The sequence below is a fragment of the Ranitomeya imitator genome, chromosome 3, assembly GCF_032444005.1.
Source record: "Ranitomeya imitator isolate aRanImi1 chromosome 3, aRanImi1.pri, whole genome shotgun sequence".
Lineage (NCBI taxonomy): Eukaryota > Metazoa > Chordata > Amphibia > Anura > Dendrobatidae > Ranitomeya > Ranitomeya imitator.
Window position 1 is genome coordinate 807,161,683 of NC_091284.1, and position 24,673 is coordinate 807,186,355.

Below are 24,673 nucleotides of genomic sequence, written 5' to 3' on the forward strand. Positions count from 1 at the left end.
ACTGGAGTTTCCGTCTCGAAATACGAGAATCCAAAACCTTCTCCACCACATACTCCAACTCCCCCTCAACCAACACCGGGGCAGGAGGATCAACGGATGGAACCACAGGCGCCACGTATCTCCACAACAATGACGTATGGAATACATTATGGATGGCAAAAGAAGCTGGAAGGGTCAAACGAAACGACACAGGATTGAGAACCTCAGAAATCTTATACGGACCAATGAAACGAGGCTTAAACTTAGGAGAGGAAACCTTCATAGGAACATAACGAGACGACAACCAAACCAAATCCCCAACACGAAGTCGGGGACCCACACAGCGCCGGCGGTTAGCGAAACGTTGAGCCTTCTCCTGGGACAATGTCAAATTGTCCACCACATGAGTCCAAATCTGCTGCAACCTATCCACCACAGTATCTACACCAGGACAGTCCGAAGACTCAACCTGCCCTGAAGAGAGACGAGGATGGAAACCAGAATTGCAGAAAAATGGCAAAACCAAAGTAGCCGAGCTGGCCCGATTATTAAGGGCGAACTCAGCCAAAGGCAAAAAGGACACCCAATCATCCTGATCAGCAGAAACAAAGCATCTCAGATATGTTTCCAAAGTCTGATTAGTTCGTTCGGTTTGGCCATTTGTCTGAGGATGGAAAGCCGAGGAAAAAGACAAATCAATGCCCATCCTAGCACAAAAGGCTCGCCAAAACCTCAAAACAAACTGGGAACCTCTGTCCGAAACGATGTTCTCCGGAATGCCATGTAAACGAACCACATGCTGGAAAAACAATGGCACCAAATCAGAGGAGGGAGGCAATTTAGACAAGAGTACCAAATGGACCATCTTAGAGAAGCGATCACAAACCACCCAAATGACCGACATCTTTTGAGAGACAGGGAGATCCGAAATAAAATCCATAGAGATATGCATCCAGGGCCTCTTCGGGACCGGCAAGGGCAAAAGCAACCCACTGGCACGAGAACAGCAGGGCTTAGCCCGAGCACAAGTCCCACAGGACTGCACAAAAGAACGCACATCCCGCGACAAAGACGGCCACCAAAAGGATCTAGCCACCAAATCTCTGGTACCAAAGATTCCAGGATGACCAGCCAACACCGAACAATGAACCTCAGAGATAACTCTACTAGTCCATTTATCAGGGACAAACAGTTTCTCCGCTGGGCAACGGTCAGGTCTATCAGCCTGAAATTTTTGCAGCACCCGTCGCAAATCAGGGGAGATGGCAGACAAAATTACCCCCTCTTTGAGAATACCCGCCGGCTCAGGAACACCCGGAGAGTCGGGCACAAAACTCCTTGACAGGGCATCAGCCTTCACATTCTTAGAGCCTGGAAGGTACGAAACCACAAAATCAAAACGGGAGAAAAATAGCAACCAACGAGCCTGTCTAGGATTCAACCGTTTGGCAGACTCGAGATAAGTCAAATTCTTGTGATCCGTCAAGACCACCACACGATGCTTGGCTCCTTCAAGCCAATGACGCCACTCCTCGAATGCCCACTTCATGGCCAACAACTCTCGATTGCCAACATCATAATTGCGCTCAGCAGGCGAAAACTTTCTAGAAAAGAAGGCACATGGTTTCATCATCGAGCCATCAGAACTTCTTTGCGACAAAACAGCCCCTGATCCAATCTCAGAAGCATCAACCTCGACCTGAAACGGAAGCGAAACATCTGGCTGGCACAACACAGGGGCAGAAGAAAAACGACGCTTCAACTCCTGAAAAGCCTCCACAGCCGCAGAAGACCAATTGACCACATCAGCACCCTTCTTGGTCAAATCAGTCAACGGTTTAGCAACACTAGAAAAATTACTGATGAAGTGACGATAAAAATTAGCAAAGCCCAGGAACTTTTGCAGACTCTTCACAGATGTCGGCTGAGTCCAATCATAAATGGCCTGGACTTTAACAGGGTCCATCTCGATAGTAGAAGGGGAAAAAATGAAACCCAAAAATGAAACCTTCTGAACTCCAAAGAGACACTTTGACCCCTTCACAAACAAAGAATTCGCACGAAGGACCTGGAACACCATTCTGACCTGCTTCACGTGAGACTCCCAATCATCCGAGAAGACCAAAATATCATCCAAATATACAATCAGGAATTTATCCAGGTACTCTCGGAAGATGTCATGCATAAAAGACTGAAATACTGATGGAGCATTGGAAAGCCCGAATGGCATAACCAGGTACTCAAAATGGCCCTCGGGCGTATTAAATGCTGTTTTCCATTCATCGCCCTGTTTAATACGCACAAGATTATACGCACCGCGAAGATCTATCTTGGTGAACCAACTAGCCCCCTTAATCTGAGCAAATAAATCTGACAGCAGCGGCAAAGGGTACTGAAATTTGACTGTGATCTTATTAAGAAGGCGGTAATCAATACAAGGTCTCAAAGAACCATCCTTCTTGGCCACAAAAAAGAACCCTGCTCCCAATGGTGACGACGACGGGCGAATATGACCCTTCTCCAAGGATTCCTTTACATAACTCCGCATAGCGGCGTGATCTGGCACAGATAAATTGAACAGTCGGCCCTTAGGAAACTTACTACCAGGAATCAAATTGATAGCACAATCGCAATCCCTATGAGGAGGTAGGGCACTGGATTTGGGCTCATCAAATACATCCCGGTAATCCGACAAAAACTCCGGGACTTCAGAAGGGGTGGATGACGAAATAGACAAAAATGGAACATCACCATGTACCCCCTGACAGCCCCAGCTGGACACAGACATAGATTTTCAATCCAATACTGGATTATGGACCTGTAGCCATGGCAACCCCAAAACGACCACATCATGCAGATTATGCAACACCAAAAAGCGAATATCCTCCTGATGTGCAGGAGCCATGCACATGGTCAATTGGGTCCAGTACTGAGGCTTATTCTTGGCCAAAGGCGTAGCATCAATTCCTCTCAATGGAATAGGATACTGCAAGGGCTCCAAGAAAAAACCACAGCGCCTAGCAAACTCCAAGTCCATCAAATTTCAGGGCAGCGCCTGAATCCACAAATTCCATAACAGAATAGGATGACAAAGAGCAAATCAGAGTAATGGACAAAAGAAATTTCGACTGTACCGTACCAATGGTGGCAGACCTAGCGAAACGCTTAGTGCGCTTAGGACAATCGGAGATAGCATGAGTGGAATCACCACAGTAAAAACACAGCCCATTCCGACGTCTGTGTTCTTGCCATTCAGCTCTGGTCAAAGTCCTATCACATTGCATAGGCTCAGGTCTATGCTCAGATAATACCGCCAAATGGTGCACAGCTTTACGCTCACGCAAGCGTCGATCGATCTGAATGGCCAAAGACATAGACTCATTCAGACCAGCAGGCATGGGAAATCCCACCATGACATCCTTAAGGGCTTCAGAGAGACCCTTTCTGAAAATTGCTGCCAGGGCACATTCATTCCACTGAGTGAGTACAGACCACTTCCTAAACTTCTGACAATATATTTCTACCTCATCCTGACCCTGACACAGAGCCAGCAAGATTTTCTCTGCCTTATCCACTGAATTAGGTTCATCATAAAGCAATCCGAGCGCCAGAAAAAACGCATCAACATCACGCAATGCCAGATCTCCTGGCGCAAGGGAAAATGCCCAGTCTTGAGGGTCGCCACGTAACAAAGAAATAATGATTTTCACTTGTTGAACAGGGTCACCTGAGGAGCGAGGTTTCAAAGCAAGAAACAATTTACAATTATTTTTGAAATTCAGAAACTTAGATCTATCCCCAAAAAACAAATCAGGAATTGGAATCCTAGGCTCTAACATCGGATTCTGAACCACAAAATCTTGAATGTTTTGTACCCTTGCAGTGAGATTATCCATACAAAAGGACAGACCTTGAATGTCCATATCTACACCTGTATCCTGAACCACCCAGAGGTAAAGGGGAAAAGAGAGACAAAACACACTGCAAAGAAAAAAAATGGTCTCAGCACTTCTCTTATCCCTCTATTGAAATGCATTAATACTTTGGGCCACCTGTACTGTTATGACCTGGTGGTAAGGACAATAATGGACCTGGTGGTTAAGAGCACACGGAATGACCTGATAGTTACTAATAATATAGGACGAGCTCTGAGACGTGGGAACTCTGCTGACCGCAATCCCTAATCCTATCACACACACTGGAAATAGCCGTGGATTGCTCCTAACGCTCCCTATGCAACTCGACACAGCCTAAGAAACTAGCTAGCCCTAGAGATAGAAAAATAAAGCCTACCTTGCCTCAGAGAAATTCCCCAAAGGAAAAGGCAGCCCCCCACATATAATGACTGTGAGTAAAGATGAAAATTACAAACACAGAGATGAAATAGATTTAGCAAAGTGAGGCCCGACTTACTGAACAGACAGAGGATAGGAAAGGTAACTTTGCGGTCAGCACAAAAAACTACAAAAAGACCACGCAGAGGGCGCAAAAAGACCCTCCGCACCGACTCTGCGCTCCCTCTGCGTCCCAGAGCTTCCAGCAAGCAAGACAAAAAATCAAAATAGCAAGCTGGACAGAAAAATAGCAAACCAGAGAAAAACAAGCAGGAACTTAGCTCCTGCTGGGAAGACAGGTCACAAGAACGATCCAGGAAAGAACAAGACCAATACTGGAACATTGACAGGTGGCATGGAGCAGTGATCTAAGTGGAGTTAAATAGAGCAGCCAGCTAACGAATTAACCTTGTCACCTGTGGAAGAAAAGCCGCAGCTCCACTCACAACCACCAGAGGAAGCCCATGGACAGAACCAGCCGAAGTACCATTCATGACCACAGGAGGGAGCTTGACAACAGAATTCACAACAGTGCCCTACCCCTGACCTCCAGTGCTTTAGTGCCCTACCCCTGACCTCCAGTGCTTTAGTGCCCTACCCCTGACCTCCAGTGCTTTAGTGCCCTACCCCTGACCTCCAGTGCTTTAGTGCCCTATCCCTGACATCCAATGGATTAGGCTCTACCCCTGGCATCCAGTGGTTTAGTGCCTTACCCTTGACTTCCAGTGGTTTAGTGCCCTATTCCTGACATCCAGTGGATTAGGCCCTACCCCTGATATCCAGTGGTTTAGTGCCCTATCCCTGACATCCAATGGATTAGGCTCTACCCCTGGCATCCAGAGGTTTAGTGCCTTACCCTTGACCTCCAGTGGTTTAGTGCCCTATCCCTGACATCCAGTGGATTAGGCCCTACCCCTGACATCCAGTGGTTAGGGCCCTACCGCTGATATCCAAGGGTTTAGTTCCCTATGCCTGACATCCAATTGTTTAGGCTCTACCCCTGTCATCCAGTAAATTAGTTTCCAGCCCCTGGTGACAAGTGCCCTGCCCTAAGTTTTCATTGGTTTATTATGTAAACCCAGTATCCAATGGTTTAGTGTCCAGCCCCCCAGTATTCAGTGGTTTAGTGCCCAGTCCCCAGTATGTAGTGGTTTGTGCCCTGCGTCTGGCATTCAGTAGTTTAGTGTCCAGCCCTTGTTGTCCAGTGCCGAACCCCAAGTCATCAGTGGTTTATTACCTAGTCCCCAGTGACAAATGGTTTAGTGCCCAGCCACCAGTATCCAGTGGTTTAGTGCCCATTCCCCAGTAACTAGTAGTTCAATGCCATGCGCCTGGTTTTCAGTCATTTAGTACCTAGATCCTCATGTTCAGTGGTTTTCTATCAAGCCTTTGGTGACCATCTGATTCAATATCCAGAGCCAGGTGCTCAGTGGTTTGGTACCCAGTCCCAAGAGTGGTAATTAAAGACCCTGAATTTTAACGCAGTTCTATAATTACTGATATTTTAAATCCATTTTACACTGAATGGTCTTAAAAGTATCTACTGATCATTAATCTTTGATTTGTGAATGCTCATCGTGTATACTTTCAAGCTTTGGAGCAGTATAAATAGTGAAAAAATATTTCACTTACTTTGTAACATCCAGATCTTTCAACCTCGCATGAAATGAAATAGCAGAATTTGTGAAATTTTCAATAGCAGAAAAAAGTGCATCTAAAAAACAAAATAGAATATAAAAAAATCATTTTACCATAGGTGATCAATGGGGGTTCAGTCCTATTTCCATTTTTTGATTGAAGCGGTAGTCGTGGGCAAGGTTCTTGTTTTTCATGCCCCGGCATGCTTCATGAACATGGGGGTCCTGGCTGGGTGTGTTGGCTTCGTCCACAGGGGCGCTAACCCTTGCAGGCCGCTTGATGCGTGATTTCGGCTAGCCAGGACCATGTGTTGAGGAGTTCATTGAGGATTCCATCAGCCAACATTTAATATTTTTTTTACTGAACAGTAACTTGGTGGAAAATACAGTACAGACCAAAAGTTTGGACACACCTTCTCATTTAAAGATTTTTCTGTATTTTCATGACTATGAAAATTGTACATTCACCCTGAAGGCATCAAAACTATGAATTAACACATGTGGAATGATATACTTAACAAAAAAGTGTGAAACAACTGAAATTGTCTTATATTCTAGGTTCTTCAAAGTAGCCACCTTTTGCTTTGATGACTGCTTTGCACACTCTTGGCACTCTCTTGATGAGCTTCAAGAGGTAGTCACCGGGAATGGTCTTCCAACAATCTTGAAGGAGTTCCCAGAGATGCTTAGCACTTGTTGGCCCTTTTGCCTTCACTCTGCGGTCCAGCTCACCCCAAACCATCTCGATTGGGATCAGGTCTGGTGACTGTGGAGGCCAAGTCAGCTGGTATAGCACCCCATCACTCTCCTTCTTGGTCAAATAGCCCTTCCACAGCCTGGAGGTGTGTTTGGGGACATTGTCCTGTTGAAAAATAAATGATGGTCCAACTAAACGCAAACTGGATGGAATAGCATGATGCTGCAAGATAGCCATGCTGGTCCATGTGGTAGCCATGCTGGTTCAGTATGCCTTCAATTTTGAATAAATCCCCAACAGTGTCACCAGCAAAGCACCCCCACACCATCACACCTCCTTCATGCTTCAAGATGGCAACCAGGCATGTAGAGTCCATCTGTTCACCTTTTCTGCTTCACACAAAGACACGGTGGTTGGAATCAAAGATCTCAAATTTGGACCCATCAGACCAAAGCACAGATTTCCACTGGTCAAATGTCCATTACTTGTGTTCTTTAGCCCAAACAAGTCTCTTTTGCTTGTTGCCTGTCCTTAGCACTGGTTTCCTAGCAGCTATTTTATCATGAAGGCCTGCTGCACAAAGTCTCCTCTTAACAATTGTTGTAGAGATGTTTCAGCTGCTAGAACTCTGTGTGGCATTGACCTGGTCTCTAATCTGAGCTGCTGTTAACCTGCAATTTCTGAGGCTGGTGACTCGGATAAACTTATCTTCAGAAGCAGAGGTGACTCTTGGTCTTCTTTTCCTGGGGCGGTCCTCATGTGGGCCAGTTTCTTGGTAGCGCTTGATGGGTTTTGCCACTGCACTTGGGGACACTTTCAAAGTTTTCCCAATTTTTCGGACTGACTGACCTTCATTTCTTAAAGTAATGATGGCCTCTCGTGTTTCTTTACTTAGGCTACGTTCACATTTGCGTTGCGTCGGGCGCAACCGCGGCGACGCATGCGTCATGCGCCCCTATATTTAACATGGGGGGCGCATGGACATGCGTTGTGCTGCGTTTTGCGACACATGCGTTTTTTTTGCCGCAAGCGTAGGGTGCAGAGGACGCAGCAAGTTGCATTTTTTTTGCGTCCAAAATTCGGCAAAAAAGGACGCATGCATCGCAAAACGCTGCGTTTTAGCGTGTGTTTTGTTGCGTTTTTGTTTGCGTTGTGCGTCTCCGACGCAACATCGCACAACGCAAATGTGAACGTAGCCTTAGATGCTTTTTTCTTTATCAGCTTATCAGCTGTGTATCCACCAGACTTCTGCTCAACACAACTGATGGTCCCATCCCCATTTACTGTATAAGGCAAGAAATCCCACTTATTAAACCTGACAGGGCACACCTGTGAAGTGAAAACCATTCCCGGTGACTACCTCTTGAAGCTCATCAAGAGAATGCAAAGAGTGTGCAAAGCAGTCATCAAAGCAAAAGGTGGCTACTTTGAAGAACCTAGAATATAAGACAATTTCAGTTGTTTCACACTTTTTTGTTAAGTATATAATTCCACATGTGTTAATTCATAGTTTTGATGCCTTCAGTGTGAATGTACAATTTTCATAGTCATGAAAATACAGAAAAATCTTTAAATGAGAAGGTGTGTCCAAACTTTTGGTCTGTACTGTATGTACATTAGATAGTGGGTGCATAACTACATGAATGTTTCTTTTATAACATGGAGCATCTTCACACACATTTCTATTTTCCTTCTCTAGGCTCACTTGCCTCTGCTTTAGCTAGCATCTCTACATTACCCACCACCCAGCCCAGTACTTCGGGAGTCTCTCCGGTCCCCAATAACTGTACCACCATCCAGTAAGTGAGAGTCCTGTACTTCAACCCGCGGTTTTGCTTCCTTTTTCCCTTGTGGGAGTTGGCTTGCTGCAATGGCCTTTACTTGGCTTCTCTGCTTGCTGAAGCCCTGGAACTACCACTCGTGCCACTCTCTTTGTCTCACATTCCCTGTTCCGTCCTGCCCCGCTACCTCTCTGTCGGGTGAACTCTGGGTCGTATGGCTAGGTGTCCTATCCCAGGACGCGTCTCCAATACATCCCTCTGTCCTTTGATTACATTTCCTTCCTTTACTCCAGAACTTGCTATCCACTGCCTCGGTCTCCACTCACATCAGGGACACTGATCAGTCAAACCTTAGGTCTGCTACTCTTGCACCAAGGGCCTTATCTTACTTTCTGACAGGAAATGGTCTCTGTCCCTGCATTTTAGCTACTTCCATTCTGGGCTAGTTCCAATCATTAACCCTAGCTCTCCCTAATGTCAGTCAAACTACAATGCCATCACTAATAACGCATGTCACAATACACATCATAACAATATGCGTGTCTTCAAGGGAGAACATGGGCAGTAGGTCCATCTCCTTACACGTGCATGTTTGCTGTATCGGAGATAGACGAGCGCTGTACTTTACTATCTGCATCAGTTCCATAGACCTTAAAAATGGCAACTTCGAACATTCTTAACCAGTGACCACCACTAGATTCAAAATGAGGGCACATGATTTTCATTCTCATGATTACTGGGGGTCCCAATTTGGCAAAACTTTAGCACGTTGGCATATAATATCTCATAGATGGATCGGTCAGCATGCAGAGATGACCACCCATCTAGAACACCATTGTTTTTTTAAAGCAGTTGGTTGGCTCAAAGAGGTTTTATTGCACCAATGAATGGAGCGTGTCCTTAATCGGTCCTATCCAGATGGTTACATGCCGCCAAGCAACAATTACTATTCCACTAACTTACCAAAAGAGACATTATAAGTTGTCATTTGCTGTATATGTTTCTGTCCTATGTCCTGGACAATTTTGGCGTAATCCTTCAGGACATCAGCATAGTCGTGGGCATTGAAAGGGATGATCACCTCATTAGCCAGATCAAAGACAAGTCCACCCCGCACTTTGGCCACCGCCAGGTGATTTTTAAATAGAGGGTCGTAGAACTTATCCACTATCTCAAATGTCTCATAGACGCTGTGATAAACCGGGTAGCCACTAAATCTTCCTTCTTTCTGAAGAATGAGCAAACAAAAAAAAGGCATTGAAACTCGGAGTTCAAATGTCAGAAATAAAAAAAGAAAATGGAGAAAAAAATAAATAAAAATAAGCCTTAATTTCCTAAACAAACAAACCGTTAAAAGGGAACCTGTCACCCCCAAAATGGAAGGTGAGCTAAGCCCACCAGCATCAGGGGCTTATCTACAGCATTCTGGAATGCTCTAGATAAGCCCCCAATGTATCCTGAAAGATGAGAAAAAGAGGTTAGATTGTACTCACCCAGGGGCGGTCCCGGTCCAGTTCTGGTCCAATGGGTGTCGCGGTCCGGGGCCTCCCATCTTCTTACGATGACGTCCTCTTCTTGTATTCACACTGCGGCCTCTCTGACCGGGCCTCTTTGACCTTTCTTACAGAATGCTGTAGATAAGCCCCTGATGCTGGTGGGCTTGGGGGTCACAGGTTCCCTTTAAGTATTACAGTTCACTAGCATAGGGACATTTAATTGGAACCAATCGGGCAATTTACTGTATGTTACCCAAATCACGGGCAGCATAAATCAATGCCCGGATACATAATTTCAGGCAAGTATTTTTTTACTCTGAAATTATAAAACTTAGTTTAGAGATCCAGATGGAGACTATAGAGGGAGAGGAGACTAGGCCACAACCGTACCTGGCCGTAGTGCTCTAGTTGATTGACAGGTCTCTCCCCTGTGTGTGCATCAAAACGCCCCTAACCAAATTGGCAATGCCCATTTCTGACAAGTTATATATAAGCCCACCACTTTTTGGTTTGGAAAAGTACAGAATTTTCTAGGATTGAACCCAAATAACCAGTCCAGTCCTGGCAAATGTGGGACTGTCGGCAACTTTCGACGTGACCTCATCAAGCAACTGATTGATAGAAATTAGCACCACCACCACCACCAATCTAGAATCGCTAGCCATGATACCCTCTTTGAGCAAACATTTATTAAAACAAGCTGTCTAGCTTAGAAAACCAATTTTTTTCTCTCGCTGTGATGCACACGGTAAATAATAAACTAACCTAAATGACAACCAATAAAATAAGTGTTGTGTAATGCCTCAGTTTCCCTTCAGAGGTGCTGTGGGGGAACTGGACACCTATTTCAACAGATTACAGCTGATCAGGTTAATATAAGCAGATCTTTCCAAAAAAGGTATTGTCTAAAGCGGACATCCCCATTAAAGACTATGAACACTTTTCACTTGGATTTTTTACTTATTAGTTATTAATTTTTTACATACAATAGTGGTTACCTTTATTTAAAATAAAAGGGTACTAAGTGAAAAATAAAATAAAAAGGTACTAAGTGAAAAATGTCAGTACATTTTCCCACGGTCCAAGAGTTCACTGCAGCTCAGGCTGAGATGTCACCGCTAGTCACTAAAGCTCCGCTCTCAGCATCTCATTCACCAGTGGTTTTCAGCAGGCACAGTTGCATCTCGGCACCGTCCAGGTTGAAAACTATATATTCCCCAGATATGGATTACTGTGTGGGACACAACGATGGACAGGTATGGTATATTGTTGGTTTGTTATTTTACTTTTATTACAGGCGATCAAGGGCTTCGAAGGAATTAGGTGTGGCAGTAAGTATGGTTTAATTAAGAATATTAAAGGAGACTGTGTAGTTATTTCAATTAAAGGATTTTTAACTGGGTGTCTGTTTTCCTGACAATTTGGCTATGGGGTTAGTAATAGGGGTGTCTTATTAACACCTCTCCATTACTAACCTTGGGGCTTGATGTCACAAAGATAACATCAATCCCCACAACTATTACCCCACTTGCCACCGCTACAGGGCAAGTGGGAAGAGCGAGGCTAAATGCCAGAATTGGGTGCTGATGTTTTTAGCCAGGGGGGGGGGAATATCCATGGCCCCTTCCTAGGCTATTAATATAATCCCACAGCTGTCTGCATAGCCTTTGCTGGTTATTAATTCTAGGGGGACCTGACGTCATTTTTGGGGGCTCCCCTATTTTAATAGCCAGTAAAGGCTAAGTATACAGCTGTGAGCTTATATTAATAGCCTGGGAACCTACATGGGTATTACCCCCTTCCCAGGCTATAAACATCTGCCCCATTCATTGGCTTTCCCTCTGCTGTGAAAATTGCGCGGGAGCCCACACTCTTTGCACACACACTGTACTAATTGTATTTATCACTGACATCTATATATCTACCTATTCTATGTGTATATACTGTATGTAATCCATCTCTTCTATCCTGTCGGCTCCTGCAGTGATTTTACAGAAGCCGGCAGATGAATTTCCGGCTTTTATTCTATCTTTCAGTTCAATATAAATACATATATATATGTGTGTGTGTCACTGACGTGTGTGTGTGTGTATGTGTGTATGTGATTTTACTATACACTGCATATGAATTAGCGCCGGCTCTTCAAAGGACACCGGTGCATAAAAAACAGACAGCACTCGCATGGTGAGTCTCGCCGAGATACGCAGCAAATCACAGCATGCTGCAATTTTTTTCTCAGTCCGATTTCAGCTGAGAAAAAAAATTGCAGATGAGATGTAACTCATTGATTAACATTGGTCAGGGTGCAATCCGATTTTTTATCGGATTGCACTCGTCTGTTTTTCTAGCAAATGACTATGAGCCTTAAGGCTGTTTCTCCCAGTCGTATACGATGGATCTAAAGTATAAGTGCATCCGGAAAGCTGCTTTCTTCATTAGCTCATAATTCTGAACAGCTTCTGTCCGGCACTCATTCCCCTTTACATGCTTTCCTCCCTATCTATAGCTAATTTTCTCTGCCTTTCCTAAGTCTACAGATGCTTCTTTCCATCTCCACCGTGCAAATGTGTGCAACTTCACACCCTCCCTACTACCATCTCTAAGGACAGGTACAGATGACCATGCATTCCCTTATCCGAATCAGGTCGCTTATGCAAATGACGCTTTGATCAAACTCTGATCAGCGTTTGATCATAGTGTGATCTGACTCTCTCGAATGAGGAGAAGATGGAGGGAAAAAATTCTCTATCTTCTCAATTCTCTTAGTCTGTTGAAATCAGACTGCACTCAGATGTTATCCGAGTGTGGTCTGATGGCTCCCATGCACTCATTGACTTGCATGGTCGAATATTGGATCAAACCTGGACATGCAGTGATTTTTTTTTTTACTTGGACCGACTCGACCCGAAGAACAAAGTTAACTTGTATAAGACCCCATAGAGTAACATCAGTCAGATGTTTTGTCGGATCGCGCTCAGACTGATAATATGGCCTCCTACACAGAGAAGGGGGAGCAGAAAGAGCCATCAGGACCAAAACCTCTGATGGATTTGTAACATTTTTGTATAGCAATCTGCTAATTAAAAGGACTCATTTTTCTACCATTTTTTATGCCACAGAGTGTCTATGTTTAAAGTTGCGTAACTTTGCATTTATGAAGCAAATGAACAGTAAAAAAATAAATAAAATACAATTGTCAATCGCCTTTAAGTCATCGCAAAATGTCAGATTTTTTTTCCGTCTATTTAGGATGAGACAGGTGATGTGTCCTGAAACACTTTTTTAACTTGTTTGTTCTCGGGCCTGTTTTTATTTTGTCGCTTGTGACACTTTCGGGATTATATAATTACAGCATTTAAGTCTTCGTCGTATCATTTTGCTCCGGGAACAGATATTTAACTTGCCGTTTGATAGAAGCCCTGGTGACTCAGTACATTGCCGCTACGTGCGCGCCCTTCCACCCACTTACCAGGTGCTGGAGTAGAAAACCACTCACCGAGTTTTTTGTGTAGCGAGCTCTTCCAGAAGCGATGCCAAGACGCTGAAAAAACACTTCAAAATCGTTTCCTGACCCCAGTTTGTTTATCCTTGTAGAAAGAAAAATATTAGAAAATTACAAAAAAATTTCGAGACATTTAGGCACAAAACGGCAGCGGATTCCTTCTGTATCATGTCATTGGCTCGATGGTGCTGTAGTTTCTCTATATGGGTATGTAGTATTGCACTGTGAAGCATTGTGCCCAGTTGTATTCGTCCCACCGTCATTCTCCAGAGGGGTCTGCAGCTGTAACTTGTGAGGGGCAAGCACTTTTATTCCCTACTACTTGGGGGGGGGGGGGAGAAACTATGGTGTTAGATACTTTGGTACAAAACAGATAGAAAACTCTAAAAAAAAACAAAAAGCGAAGAATGCAGGTGCAAGTTCAGGCAAAGAAGAACAAATTGGGAAAGGCGCTGCTGTGACTAATGAGGGGCAGCACAGTTCTGCCTAGTGGGGGAAAGCAGGAAGTCACCTGTTATCATTGGTGGGGAGAGGATGGCAATATTGTATATTCAGAGAACCCTGGATAATATTGAGGAAAGGGGGTTACTGCTGTACCCTGATGTGACCACAGAAGGTAAGGAATGGGGGCAATGGAGAGGTGGAGGCAGTGCTGTGAACGATGGGAAAAGAGGGGCACTGCTGTGACTACTGAGGGAAAGTGAATGCCCTGATGTGACCACAGAGTAAAAAAGAGGTGTGGGATGTAAAGAAGTAGGCACAGATGTTAGTAATGGGGGAAAGAGGGGCACTGCTGTGACTACTGAGGGAAAGTGAATGCCCTGATGTGACCACAGAGAAAAAAGAGAATCTTGGGGTAAGTGGGGAACTGCTGTAACTATGGAACTGAGGGAAAGTAAATGTGTAACACCCCAAGTAACCGGTTGTTACAGTGATGTTGCCTTCCGTAAGGAGAGGATGATATCACGCTTGGAGGCAAAGAGGATTCTCTTTACCAGGTAAGCATCTACATTCAACATGTTCTGAATCCAGGCCAGAAGTGGGAGCTCAGGACCCGGATTCAGGGGAGCTTCCCTAACTTTAAGAGTTCTCATCTGGAGGAGGAGTGAGATCAGTCTGGAGGAGACAGTGAGGAGAGAGAGCAGAGAGTGTGCGGGGCCATGCAGCCAGGATTGAGCTGCAGCTCCAGGAAAGGAAAAGAACCCAAGGCTTTGAATCGTAGCAGGGACCTCGCCAACCAGGGAAAGTAGGAAAGGCTTACGGACCTCACCTGGGATAGGGATCCCCTATTGCCACCAAGCCGGCTGGACCACAGCTACCCCTGCACTTGGTACCCTGGACTGAGGCTACTGCTACCATCAGTAAACCAGGTAAAGACCGCAAACCTGTATCCTTGTTCTTTGCCATACAATCTACCACACCATCGGTGCCATACAATCTACCACACCATTGGTGCCCTACACCTGGGAAGCCCTGGGGACCTACTTCATCTGTGGGAAGTTATACCATCTAGCTGCCATGCCATCACCCCAGAGGACCCCTTTTAGCAGCGTATGTCCCTACCGACCGAAAACCACAGGTGGCGTCACAAACAAACTTTATTCCTAAAACCCCTTTAAAGACATTCCCTTTAACATGGGCGCCCAGGGCCATGGACCGGGTCGCCGCCACCGTGACATCCCCCTGTAAGCTGACCGGACCCAGTACCAAGTACCCCATGGCCCTGGCGGGCGACTCAAATGACCTGATGTGACCACAAATGGAAAATGAGGGGGGTACTGTAAAGAAGTTACGGCTATGAATGCTGGGAAAAGAGGGGGTACTGCTGTAACTACTGAGAGAAAGTAAATGAACAGCCTAATGTGACCACAGAGGGAAAACAAGGGGCAATGTAAAAGAAGAAGCACTTCTGGGAAAGCACTGCTATGACTAATGAGGGGCGAAAGTGGAAACAAATATTAGTGGGGAGGAGAAGACAATAAAGCTGTAACCACTGAAGGAAAGTGAGTAAAAACTCTGATATGAGTAAAGGGAAGAGAGTGGGGTTCAATGTAACTACAGCCCTCTGCCTTTCTCCAGTAAATACTGGGAACATGGGAGAAGACGCTGCTGTGACTACTGGGGAAAGCACTGCTGGGACTAACGAGGGACAGCACAGCTCTGTTTACTGGGGGCAAGTGGAAAGCAGCTGTTATTATTGGTGGGGTGAGAAATAACCCTGGGGAATTCTAGGGCGAATGAGGGCACTACTGTAACTACTCAAAATAAGAGGATACTTAAAAATGGCTACAAGTGAAAGGAAGGCAGTATAAATACTGCAAAAAGAGGGCCCTGCTGTGAATACTGGGATCTTGGGCAACCTCCCAAATTCTAAGATGGTGGAATATTTTTATAGTCCAATAATGGTGGCCGATGACTCTTTAGACGTCTTATCACTTTCCGTAGCCCCAATGATAAATCCATATGGGACCAATGAGTTCAAGTTGACCCACAAAACTAGTGAGGCCATTATCAGGAGCGCATGAGCTCTTTGGACTCTTACACCTGCTGCAGTCTGGACATGTGTCCGCAATTACTGATGGAGATCAGATCCATCCCGCCGGGCGTGCGAACCACATTACCTGGGACCATCCTTATAGTCTGTCCAGTTGTTCTTCTGGTGCCAACTTTCATACAGAGATTGGCCTTCAAAACCTTCATCTGGGCTCTGGATCTAAGGACCGAAGCGGAAAGGGCATTTTACAGGTAAAGCCTCGGCCAAACCATGTGACCATCCTACATACATAGGGTTGTCCTGACTCTACAAAATAGACTTTGATTTTGGATCTATTATTCCTCGGCATTTACCAGCGGCGTATCCTACTTTCCCCGTTAGAAACACAAGCACGCTCTGCCCAGTCAGTCATCCATGGGTAGGGGGCAGTCAGTAGGAATAGCCGTAGACCAATAGTAATCTAAAAATCCTGTGTTATTAGTGTCAAGACCTTCCCGTTTGGAAGATTTTATAATTTTGCCTTTTTTATTTTTCTCCCGTTTTTTCCATAGCAATAAACTTTGGGATTTTCCATCCTCATACCCATAACATGGGCCTCTTTTTCTTTTTTTCATGACAATTTGTAATTTTGAACGACATCATTAATTTTAGCATTCAATGTACTGGAAGAAAAAAAAAACTTCTAAAAGGTGTTGAAATTGTGCAAAAAAGCAACGTTGCAAATTTTTGGGGATTTAGTTTTTACGATGTTCATTGTGCTGCAAAAAATGAGCTGACGACAGGATTCTGCGGCGCTAGTAAAATTGAAAAAATGTCGCCATTTTCAGAAAGTTGTAACTTTTTACATTTTTACACCGATAAAGCTTTGCGAGAACTTGTTTATTTTGGGTAGCGAGCCAACGTATTTATGGATACCATTTTGGGGTAGGTACGACACTTTATTATTGCATTTTTTTTTTAATGCAGTTTTGGCATTTTAATTTTTTTCTTCGTACAGTGTTTAACGATCTGGGTAATTAACTTTTATATCTTCATAAACCAGACTTTAACAGATGAAGCAGTAACAAATACAGTTAGGGCCAGAAATATTTGGACAGTGACACAAGTTTTGTTATTTTAGCTGTTTACAAAAACATGTTCAGAAATACAATTATATATATAATATGGGCTGAAAGTGCACACTCCCAGCTGCAATATGATAGTTTCCACATCCAAATCGGAGAAAGGGTTTAGGAATCATGGCTCTGTAATGCATAGCGTCCTCTTTTTCAAGGGACCAAAAGTAATTGGACAATGGACTCTAAGGGCTGCAATTAACTCTGAAGGTGTCTCCCTCGTTAACCTGTAATCAATGAAGTAGTTAAAAGGTCAGGGGTGGATTCCAGGTGTGTGGTTTTGCATTTGGAAGCTGTTGCTGTGAGCAGACAACATGCGGTCAAAGGAACTCTCAATTAAGGTGAAGCAGAACATCCTGAGGCTGAAAAAAAAGAAAAAATCCATCAGAGAGATAGCAGACATGCTTGGAGTAGCAAAATCAACAGTTGGGTACATTCTGAGAAAAAAGGAATTGACTGGTGAGCTTGGGAACTCAAAAAGGCCTGGGCGTCCACGGATGACAACAGTGGTGGATGATCGCCGCATACTTAATTTGGTGAAGAAGAACCCGTTCACAACATCAACTGAAGTCCAGAACACTCTCAGTGAAGTAGGTGTATCTGTCTCTAAGTCAACAGTAAAGAGAAGACTCCATGACAGTAAATACAAAGGGTTCACATCTAGATGCAAACCATTCATCAATACCAAAAATAGACAGGCCAGAGTTAAATTTGCAGAAAAACACCTCAAGAAGCCAGCTCAGTTCTGGAAAAGTATTCTATGGACAGATGAGACAAAGATCAACCTGTACCAGAATGATGGGAAGAAAAAAGTTTGGAGAAGAAAGGGAACGGCACATGATCCAAGGCACACCACATCCTCTGTAAAACATGGTGGAGGCAACGTGATGGCATGGGCATGCATGGCTTTCAATGGCACTGGGTCACTTGTGTTTATTGATGACATAAGAGCAGACAAGAGTAGCCGGATGAATTCTGAAGTGTACCGGGATATACTTTCAGCCCAGATTCAGCCAAATGCTGCAAAGTTGATTGGACGGCGCTTCATAGTACAGATGGACAATGACCCCAAGCATACAGCCAAAGCTACCCAGGAGTTCATGAGTGCCAAAAAGTGGAACATTCTGCAATGGCCAAGTCAATCTCCAGATCTAAACCCAATTGAGCATGCATTTCACTTGCTCAAATCCAGACTTAAGACGGAAAGACCCACAAACAAGCAAGACCTGAAGGCTGCGGCTGTAAAGGCCTGGCAAAGCATTAAGAAGGAGGAAACCCAGCGTTTGGTGATGTCCATGGGTTCCAGACTTAAGGCAGTGATTGCCTCCAAAGGATTTGCAACAAAATATTGAAAATAAAAATATTTTGTTTGGGTTATGTTTATTTGTCCAATTACTTTTGACCTCCTAAAATGTGGAGTGTTTGTAAAGAAATGTGTACAATTCCTACATTTTCTATCAGATATTTTTGTTCAACCCTTCAAATTAAACGTTACAATCTGCACTTGAATTCTGTTGTAGAGGTTTCATTTCAAATCCAATGTGGTGGCATGCAGAGCCCAAATCGCGAAAATTGTTTCACTGTCCAAATATTTCTGGCCCTAACTGTATTTTAATTTTTTTTTATTTCTTTCATTTTTTAATGAGGGTAAAAGGATGGGATTCAAATCTTTTATTTTGAGCTGGGGATCGGACGTAGGAAATAATAGTATGGCCCATGTTTGTAGGGGGATTTTTTCCATCTTTCCAGATGGACGTGTCAGATGGCGCTTGTAAAAAACAAGCACTTTTGCAATATGCTGTTTATTAAAATTTCCAGTTCATCTTGCGAATCTACTACTTTTTTTCTTTTGTGTACAGCTGGTTTCCTAGGAGACCGACCACTGCTGCCTCCTAGCTTGTAAGCACTGTACTGCAATTGGCCAGGATTAGGAGGCAACAGCGCACTCCAGCGATCCCAGCCAGGTTCAAAGCACAGATCAGGAACTTGTAAGCGCTTTTACATTTTCTATCACAATTGCTGTGGTGGTCGGTCTCCTAGGCAATGAGCTGTACCCAATAGAAAAAAAAGTCATTATCTCAAGAACGTCTAAAAATTTTAATAAACAGCAAATTGCAAAATTGCTTGTATTTACAAGGACTATCTGACATCTATTTATAAACCCTTTAAGTGGTTTTGTTCAGAGTTTGCATGTCTTCTGTTCATATCTAGGTAGCGCCTAGCTAGGACCATCTTATGACATCATCACAGAACTACAGTTCTCCAGTCTCCTCACTTTGGGGTTGTGGCCATTTTTTGGAGTGCATGCATCTAATGCCCCAACAGGAAGCAGGAGAGTAGGGACCTCATGCTAACAAATGAGGGGGAGATAATCTGAGAAATAGCACATAAAGATGTAATCGAGCTTGTAGGTTGGGAGGAAGCCTAGGAGATTAATAGGGTGTTCCAATAAAACTTAGACTTGTACACGTAGGCAATATAATATCACAGGTCCAGCACCACCTCTCCTTCGTGACTATGACCACCAATTTTGTCTGTCAACGGTGTACGCGACCGCTACAGCCAATCACCGAGCTCAGTGGCGATGCTGTGGTTGCGACATCACTGCTACTGCCTGCCAAGCAGCAGAGAAGCAGCACTGAACCACTGCGGTAACGTTCAGCATGTAAATAATTTGGAGCAAAACTATCAATATTTTTTCAAATATTTGGGTATAGTGCAAACTGCGCCAATTTTATCACAGTGGTTTGCACTGTACAATAAATTTGGATCATCGTTAGACTTTCTGGTCTAAAATTTACACCACCTGTCAGTCGACTTACGGAAATTTACGCAAAAATTTTGCCACAATTTTTTGACGAGCTATAACCTATTTCCACAAAGCTGTGCCCATTTTCCTTGAAGTCATCCCCCCTTCTGAAGAAAGATGAAAAATAAATGTCAGTCACTTAACAGATGCAGTGGAAAGCACGGAAAACAGGTTTCTTTAGCGCAAATTGTGCCAGATGGCTGGAGATTTCTAATCTTCCCTAGGACGTACCGCTTTTTTTTTTCTACAATACCAGATTGGTCATTTGTTGAGCGCTCGATAGTTACCTCTTTTGTTAAACTGTACACCAGATGATATAGCAAAGGGGTGCAATCAACTCTTAGAGTATAGTTCCCTGCGGGAAAAAAAAATTACAAAAATTATTGCAAATTTTGTAAAATAATGGACAGAGGATTATAGCGGCGGACGGTTGGGTTGTGTTCACACTGTCAGGACAGGTGCTCTTACCTTCCACAGAAGAATCTGCATTGATGTAAGCCACTGCCCTATTTTCAAGTATTTTAACATTCTCCTAAGGGCAAAAAATAAGACACAGATAGGAAGACATTATTTATTAGCGCTACCGGCATCTATGTTCTCCAAGATCAATGCAGAAGAGGAAGAGGAAAACTGCGCATCAAAAACTTGCAGAACTAAGTGATAACAATTCCGTCTTTCTGCAGCCACCACTAGAGGATGCTCAGGAGCTTAGGACATGATACAGATGATGATACATATAGGGGAACGGTTTTATCATCAATATTGGGTAAAATTGCTAAATTCTTGTAAAAAACAGCAATTTTGCAATTTTAATCTACTTTAAAAATACCTCCGTTCTTGAGAATGGAGGGTTTTTTATGTTACCGTTTAGCGTTCCTTGTCTAGGTTATCGGCCACTGCAGCAGTCGAGCAGGGGCGGCTGAGCATGCACAGTGCTTCCAAGCTCTTTTTAAATAAAGCTTGTAAACACTGATCCAAATCAGTCAGGATCGCACAATCTGGACAGCTTTAATGTACCTGCACTCCTGCAATGCTTTTCTAGCATCTGAAAGTGGACGCCTCGAACCATTTGTTCACTGGTCCGAAGTGTCAATCTCCAGGAGCACACCGCTCCCAGCAAATAGGAAGCCAGTGTTAAGGGAATCTGTCAGCAGGCTTTTTGCTAAAGAAAAACCTAAAACAAAACGTAGCAGAATGAGCCTCTCACCCTGCCATAGGAGATCTCACACTTTGCACTGACGAGGGGCAATACCTCGAAACACCATGTCTGCAATTTGACATTCTGTTTTGGCTTATATCCCAAAAGTCTCCTTTTAAAGCCCGTTAAAGGGTCAATAGTGACTTGTAAGATCGCGGCTTCCAACAGGTGGCGCTATAGCGTTCAAGTGCTCTTCCTCTCTGAAGGGGCAATTTGCATGTACTCTATAGTAAGTAAATAGTAATAATACATGTAAATCAAGGGTGTCAAACTGCATTCCTCGAGGGCTGCAAACAGGTCATGTTTTCAGGATTTCCTTCTACTGCACAGGTGATAATTTAATCACCAACTCATTATTTGTGTAGGTGATTAAATTATCAAGGAAATTAAATTAAAGTACAAGGAAATCCTGAAAACATGACCTGTTTGCAGCCCTCGAGGAATGCAGTTTGACACCCCTGATGTAAATAACATAGGGCGCTTAGCTGGCATGAGGTGAGGTTTAAATACAAGAGATAGGATAGGACAACCACAATGGGTTCACCTTGTCGCAGTGGGATGGCTTTTATGCTTTTTTGATCAAAATAGCGATAACTAAGTGCCCTGTTACTTACATGTACTATTACTATTTGATTACTATGGGATATATATAATTTTCTTGTGTTTTGACTGTTAAATAGCCACAGTGTGAATGTGCACCTACAGATTACACTTATACCAATTTATGCTTTGGCTAATTTCCTTGGTTTTATTTAACCTGAGGGCCGCATAATTTATGGGCAGAGAGCCCGATTCCATGGCTGTGTCATTTGCTTTGCAGCTTTCTGTAGCTTCAATACTATCAGTGATTTTTTCAGCAGGAGATTATCAGTAGAGGACTAGGTGTCTCATGCTAGTCAGTCCAGCTAATCTGCATAACCCCGCCCCCACCACTGATTGGCAGCATGCTGACAGTGTACACAAGAAACTGCCAATCAGGGAGATGGGCGAGGTTATGCAGAGCTCAGCATTCCGAGCACTACTGAATCTACAGGAGAAAAAACAGGGATTCTATCAGAACCGCAACAAAAAGTCCAGTAGGGCTCTCTGCTCCTAAATAGTGCTGTTTTCGGATTAAATAGCAAAAACCTGTTGACAGATTCCCTTTACGCTAAAGGATATTTGTCTACTTTGCTCACATGACACACACGACTCTAATTGAAGTCTATACTGGCAAAGTCGACTTCTTATGACTGCCTCATCACATTCACATGCAACCACATTCTCAATCATTGGCCGTGTGACAGCGAGTCTCATTCAAGTTGTGCAATTGTAACCATTTGCCTGATTTATCAGCCGCTTGCTGCCAGCGGCTATTCTAAAGCAAAAAAAAAAATTTAAAAAATAATCAACATAAACCAATATATAAAATCGCATGAGACCTCGATTGCGTGAATCATGTGCGGCTTGCGACCAAAAATTCAACATGTGCGTAGGTGTTTTTGCGACATGACATTATTACAATGCAAAATTCATGTTGTATGACTAGAATCACAGTGTTGCCATAGGGTGAAAAAAAAAATTCAAAAGCTGTATAGTGCAGGGGTTCTGGGGATTTGTCTCAGTAAAATGCTATGTTAATGATCTTTACACATTAGAGCCGCATGGTTTGTCTCCATGGTTTATGGACCCTTGGATGCAGCCATGTTGTAGACTTATTGGGCAAATACATTTTACTACTGAAGCTAAAATTTACTTTATAGATCACAAATTAACTTCCCTCAGTTGCTCAATCTAGTATAAAGGAAACAAAAATTACAGACCCATTACCTCGGCCCACTCTGTGGAGCCTAAAAGTCCAAACTCTTCGGCATCCCAACTGGCAAAAATAATCGTCCTCCTCGGTCTCCAACCTAAAAAGAACAATATGCAAGGGATTGAGTGTTGTCCTATATGACTGACACTGATCCAGTCGGTGTGCAACCCCTTAGATACCTTGATTACTATCGACCGCTTAGGTTAGACCTGTGTTCTCCAACTCCAGTCCTCAAGAGCCGCCAACAGGTCAGGTTTTCAGGATTTCCCAGGTGGTGGAATTATTGCCTGTGCAGGTGAGCAGATCTCACCTGTGCCATACTAAGTAAATCCTGAAAATCCTGAAAATATCTCTTTGAAACTCATCAAAGAGAATGAAGACTTTCTAGACAGAACAGAAGCATCTCTACTGGTCACAGAAGGTGCAAAAAGTGTCAGAGAACCTCCAAAAGCAGATGAGTGGAAGCATGTGACCAAAAGAAGCAAGAAGACCATGGAGAAATCACCAACCACACAACTGAAGAACCGATATCAAATCTTTGTAGAGGATGAAGATGGCACACCTAAGAATGAAGCAATACCAGCAAGCAAAAAAGAAAAGGGCAGCACAGCAACAAGTGACAGCAAAAAGTACAGCCAAGAAGCAACGAAGAGTGGTGGTGGTGGGAGACTCACTACTGAGAGGCACCGAAGCAGCCATCTGCAGACCGGACATAACTGCAAGAGAAGTATGCTGCCTTCCAGGTGCGATGATCAAGGATGTGACCGATAGGATACCAAAGCTCTTCAGCTCCAAGGACGTCCACCCATTTCTTCTGATACATGTTGGCACCAATGACACGGCAAGGAAGGACCTACCGACAATCTGCAAGGACTTTGAAGAATTGGGGAAGAAAGTAAAGGAACTGGATGCACAGGTAGTTTTTTCTTCTATCCTTCCAGTAGATGGGCATGGCACCAGGAGATGGAACAGGATCCTTGATGCAAACAACTGGCTAAGACGATGGTGCAGACAACAAGGATTTGGATTCCTGGACCACGGTGTGAATTACTGGTATGATGGACTCCTCGCCAGAGACGGACTACACCTCAACAAACCTGGGAAACACACATTCGCCAGAAGACTCGCTACACTCATCAGGAGGGCGTTAAACTAGAAGAAGAGGGGACGGGAAGAAAAACATTAGACTCGAACAAAGACGACCCAGGAAAACATACTCAGAAGGGAGGTAAGAACATTTCTAAAACAATCCACAGTGAGGAGATTGGAACAAAACAAAATCCTCTAAACTGCATGCTCGCAAACGCCAGAAGCCTGACAAACAAGATGGAAGAACTAGAAGCAGAAATATCTACAGGTAACTTTGACATAGTGGGAATAACCGAGACATGGTTAGATGAAAGCTATGACTGGGCAGTTAACTTACAGGGTTACAGTCTGTTTAGAAAGGATCGTAAAAATCGGAGAGGAGGAGGGGTTTGTCTCTATGTAAAGTCTTGTCTAAAGTCCACTTTAAGGGAGGATATTAGCGAAGGGAATGAGGATGTCGAGTCCATATGGGTCGAAATTCATGGAGGGAAAAATGGTAACAAAATTCTCATTGGGGTCTGTTACAAACCCCCAAATATAACAGAAAGCATGGAAAGTCTACTTCTAAAGCAGATAGATGAAGCTGCAACCCATAATGAGGTCCTGGTTATGGGGGACTTTAACTACCCGGATATTAACTGGGAAACAGAAACCTGTGAAACCCATAAAGGCAACAGGTTTCTGCTAATAACCAAGAAAAATTATCTTTCACAATTGGTGCAGAATCCAACCAGAGGAGCAGCACTT

The 24,673-nt window shown here is 43.8% G+C and overlaps 1 protein-coding gene across 2 annotated transcripts in view; it reads right to left on the bottom strand.

Annotated features, from left to right (window-relative positions):
- Positions 1 to 24,673, bottom strand: part of LOC138671249 (putative N-acetylated-alpha-linked acidic dipeptidase) — a 147,490-nt gene that overhangs the window by 25,331 nt on the left and 97,486 nt on the right. For both annotated transcript variants that reach the window (XM_069759249.1, XM_069759248.1), the window contains exons 11-17: positions 22,852 to 22,934; positions 20,313 to 20,376; positions 20,132 to 20,199; positions 16,048 to 16,139; positions 13,421 to 13,511; positions 9,392 to 9,656; positions 5,946 to 6,027 (exon numbers count right to left, since the gene is read on the bottom strand). In XM_069759249.1, coding sequence (XP_069615350.1) covers positions 5,946 to 6,027; positions 9,392 to 9,656; positions 13,421 to 13,511; positions 16,048 to 16,139; positions 20,132 to 20,199; positions 20,313 to 20,376; positions 22,852 to 22,934 — 745 coding nt within the window. The remainder of the gene's footprint in view (positions 1 to 5,945; positions 6,028 to 9,391; positions 9,657 to 13,420; positions 13,512 to 16,047; positions 16,140 to 20,131; positions 20,200 to 20,312; positions 20,377 to 22,851; positions 22,935 to 24,673) is intronic.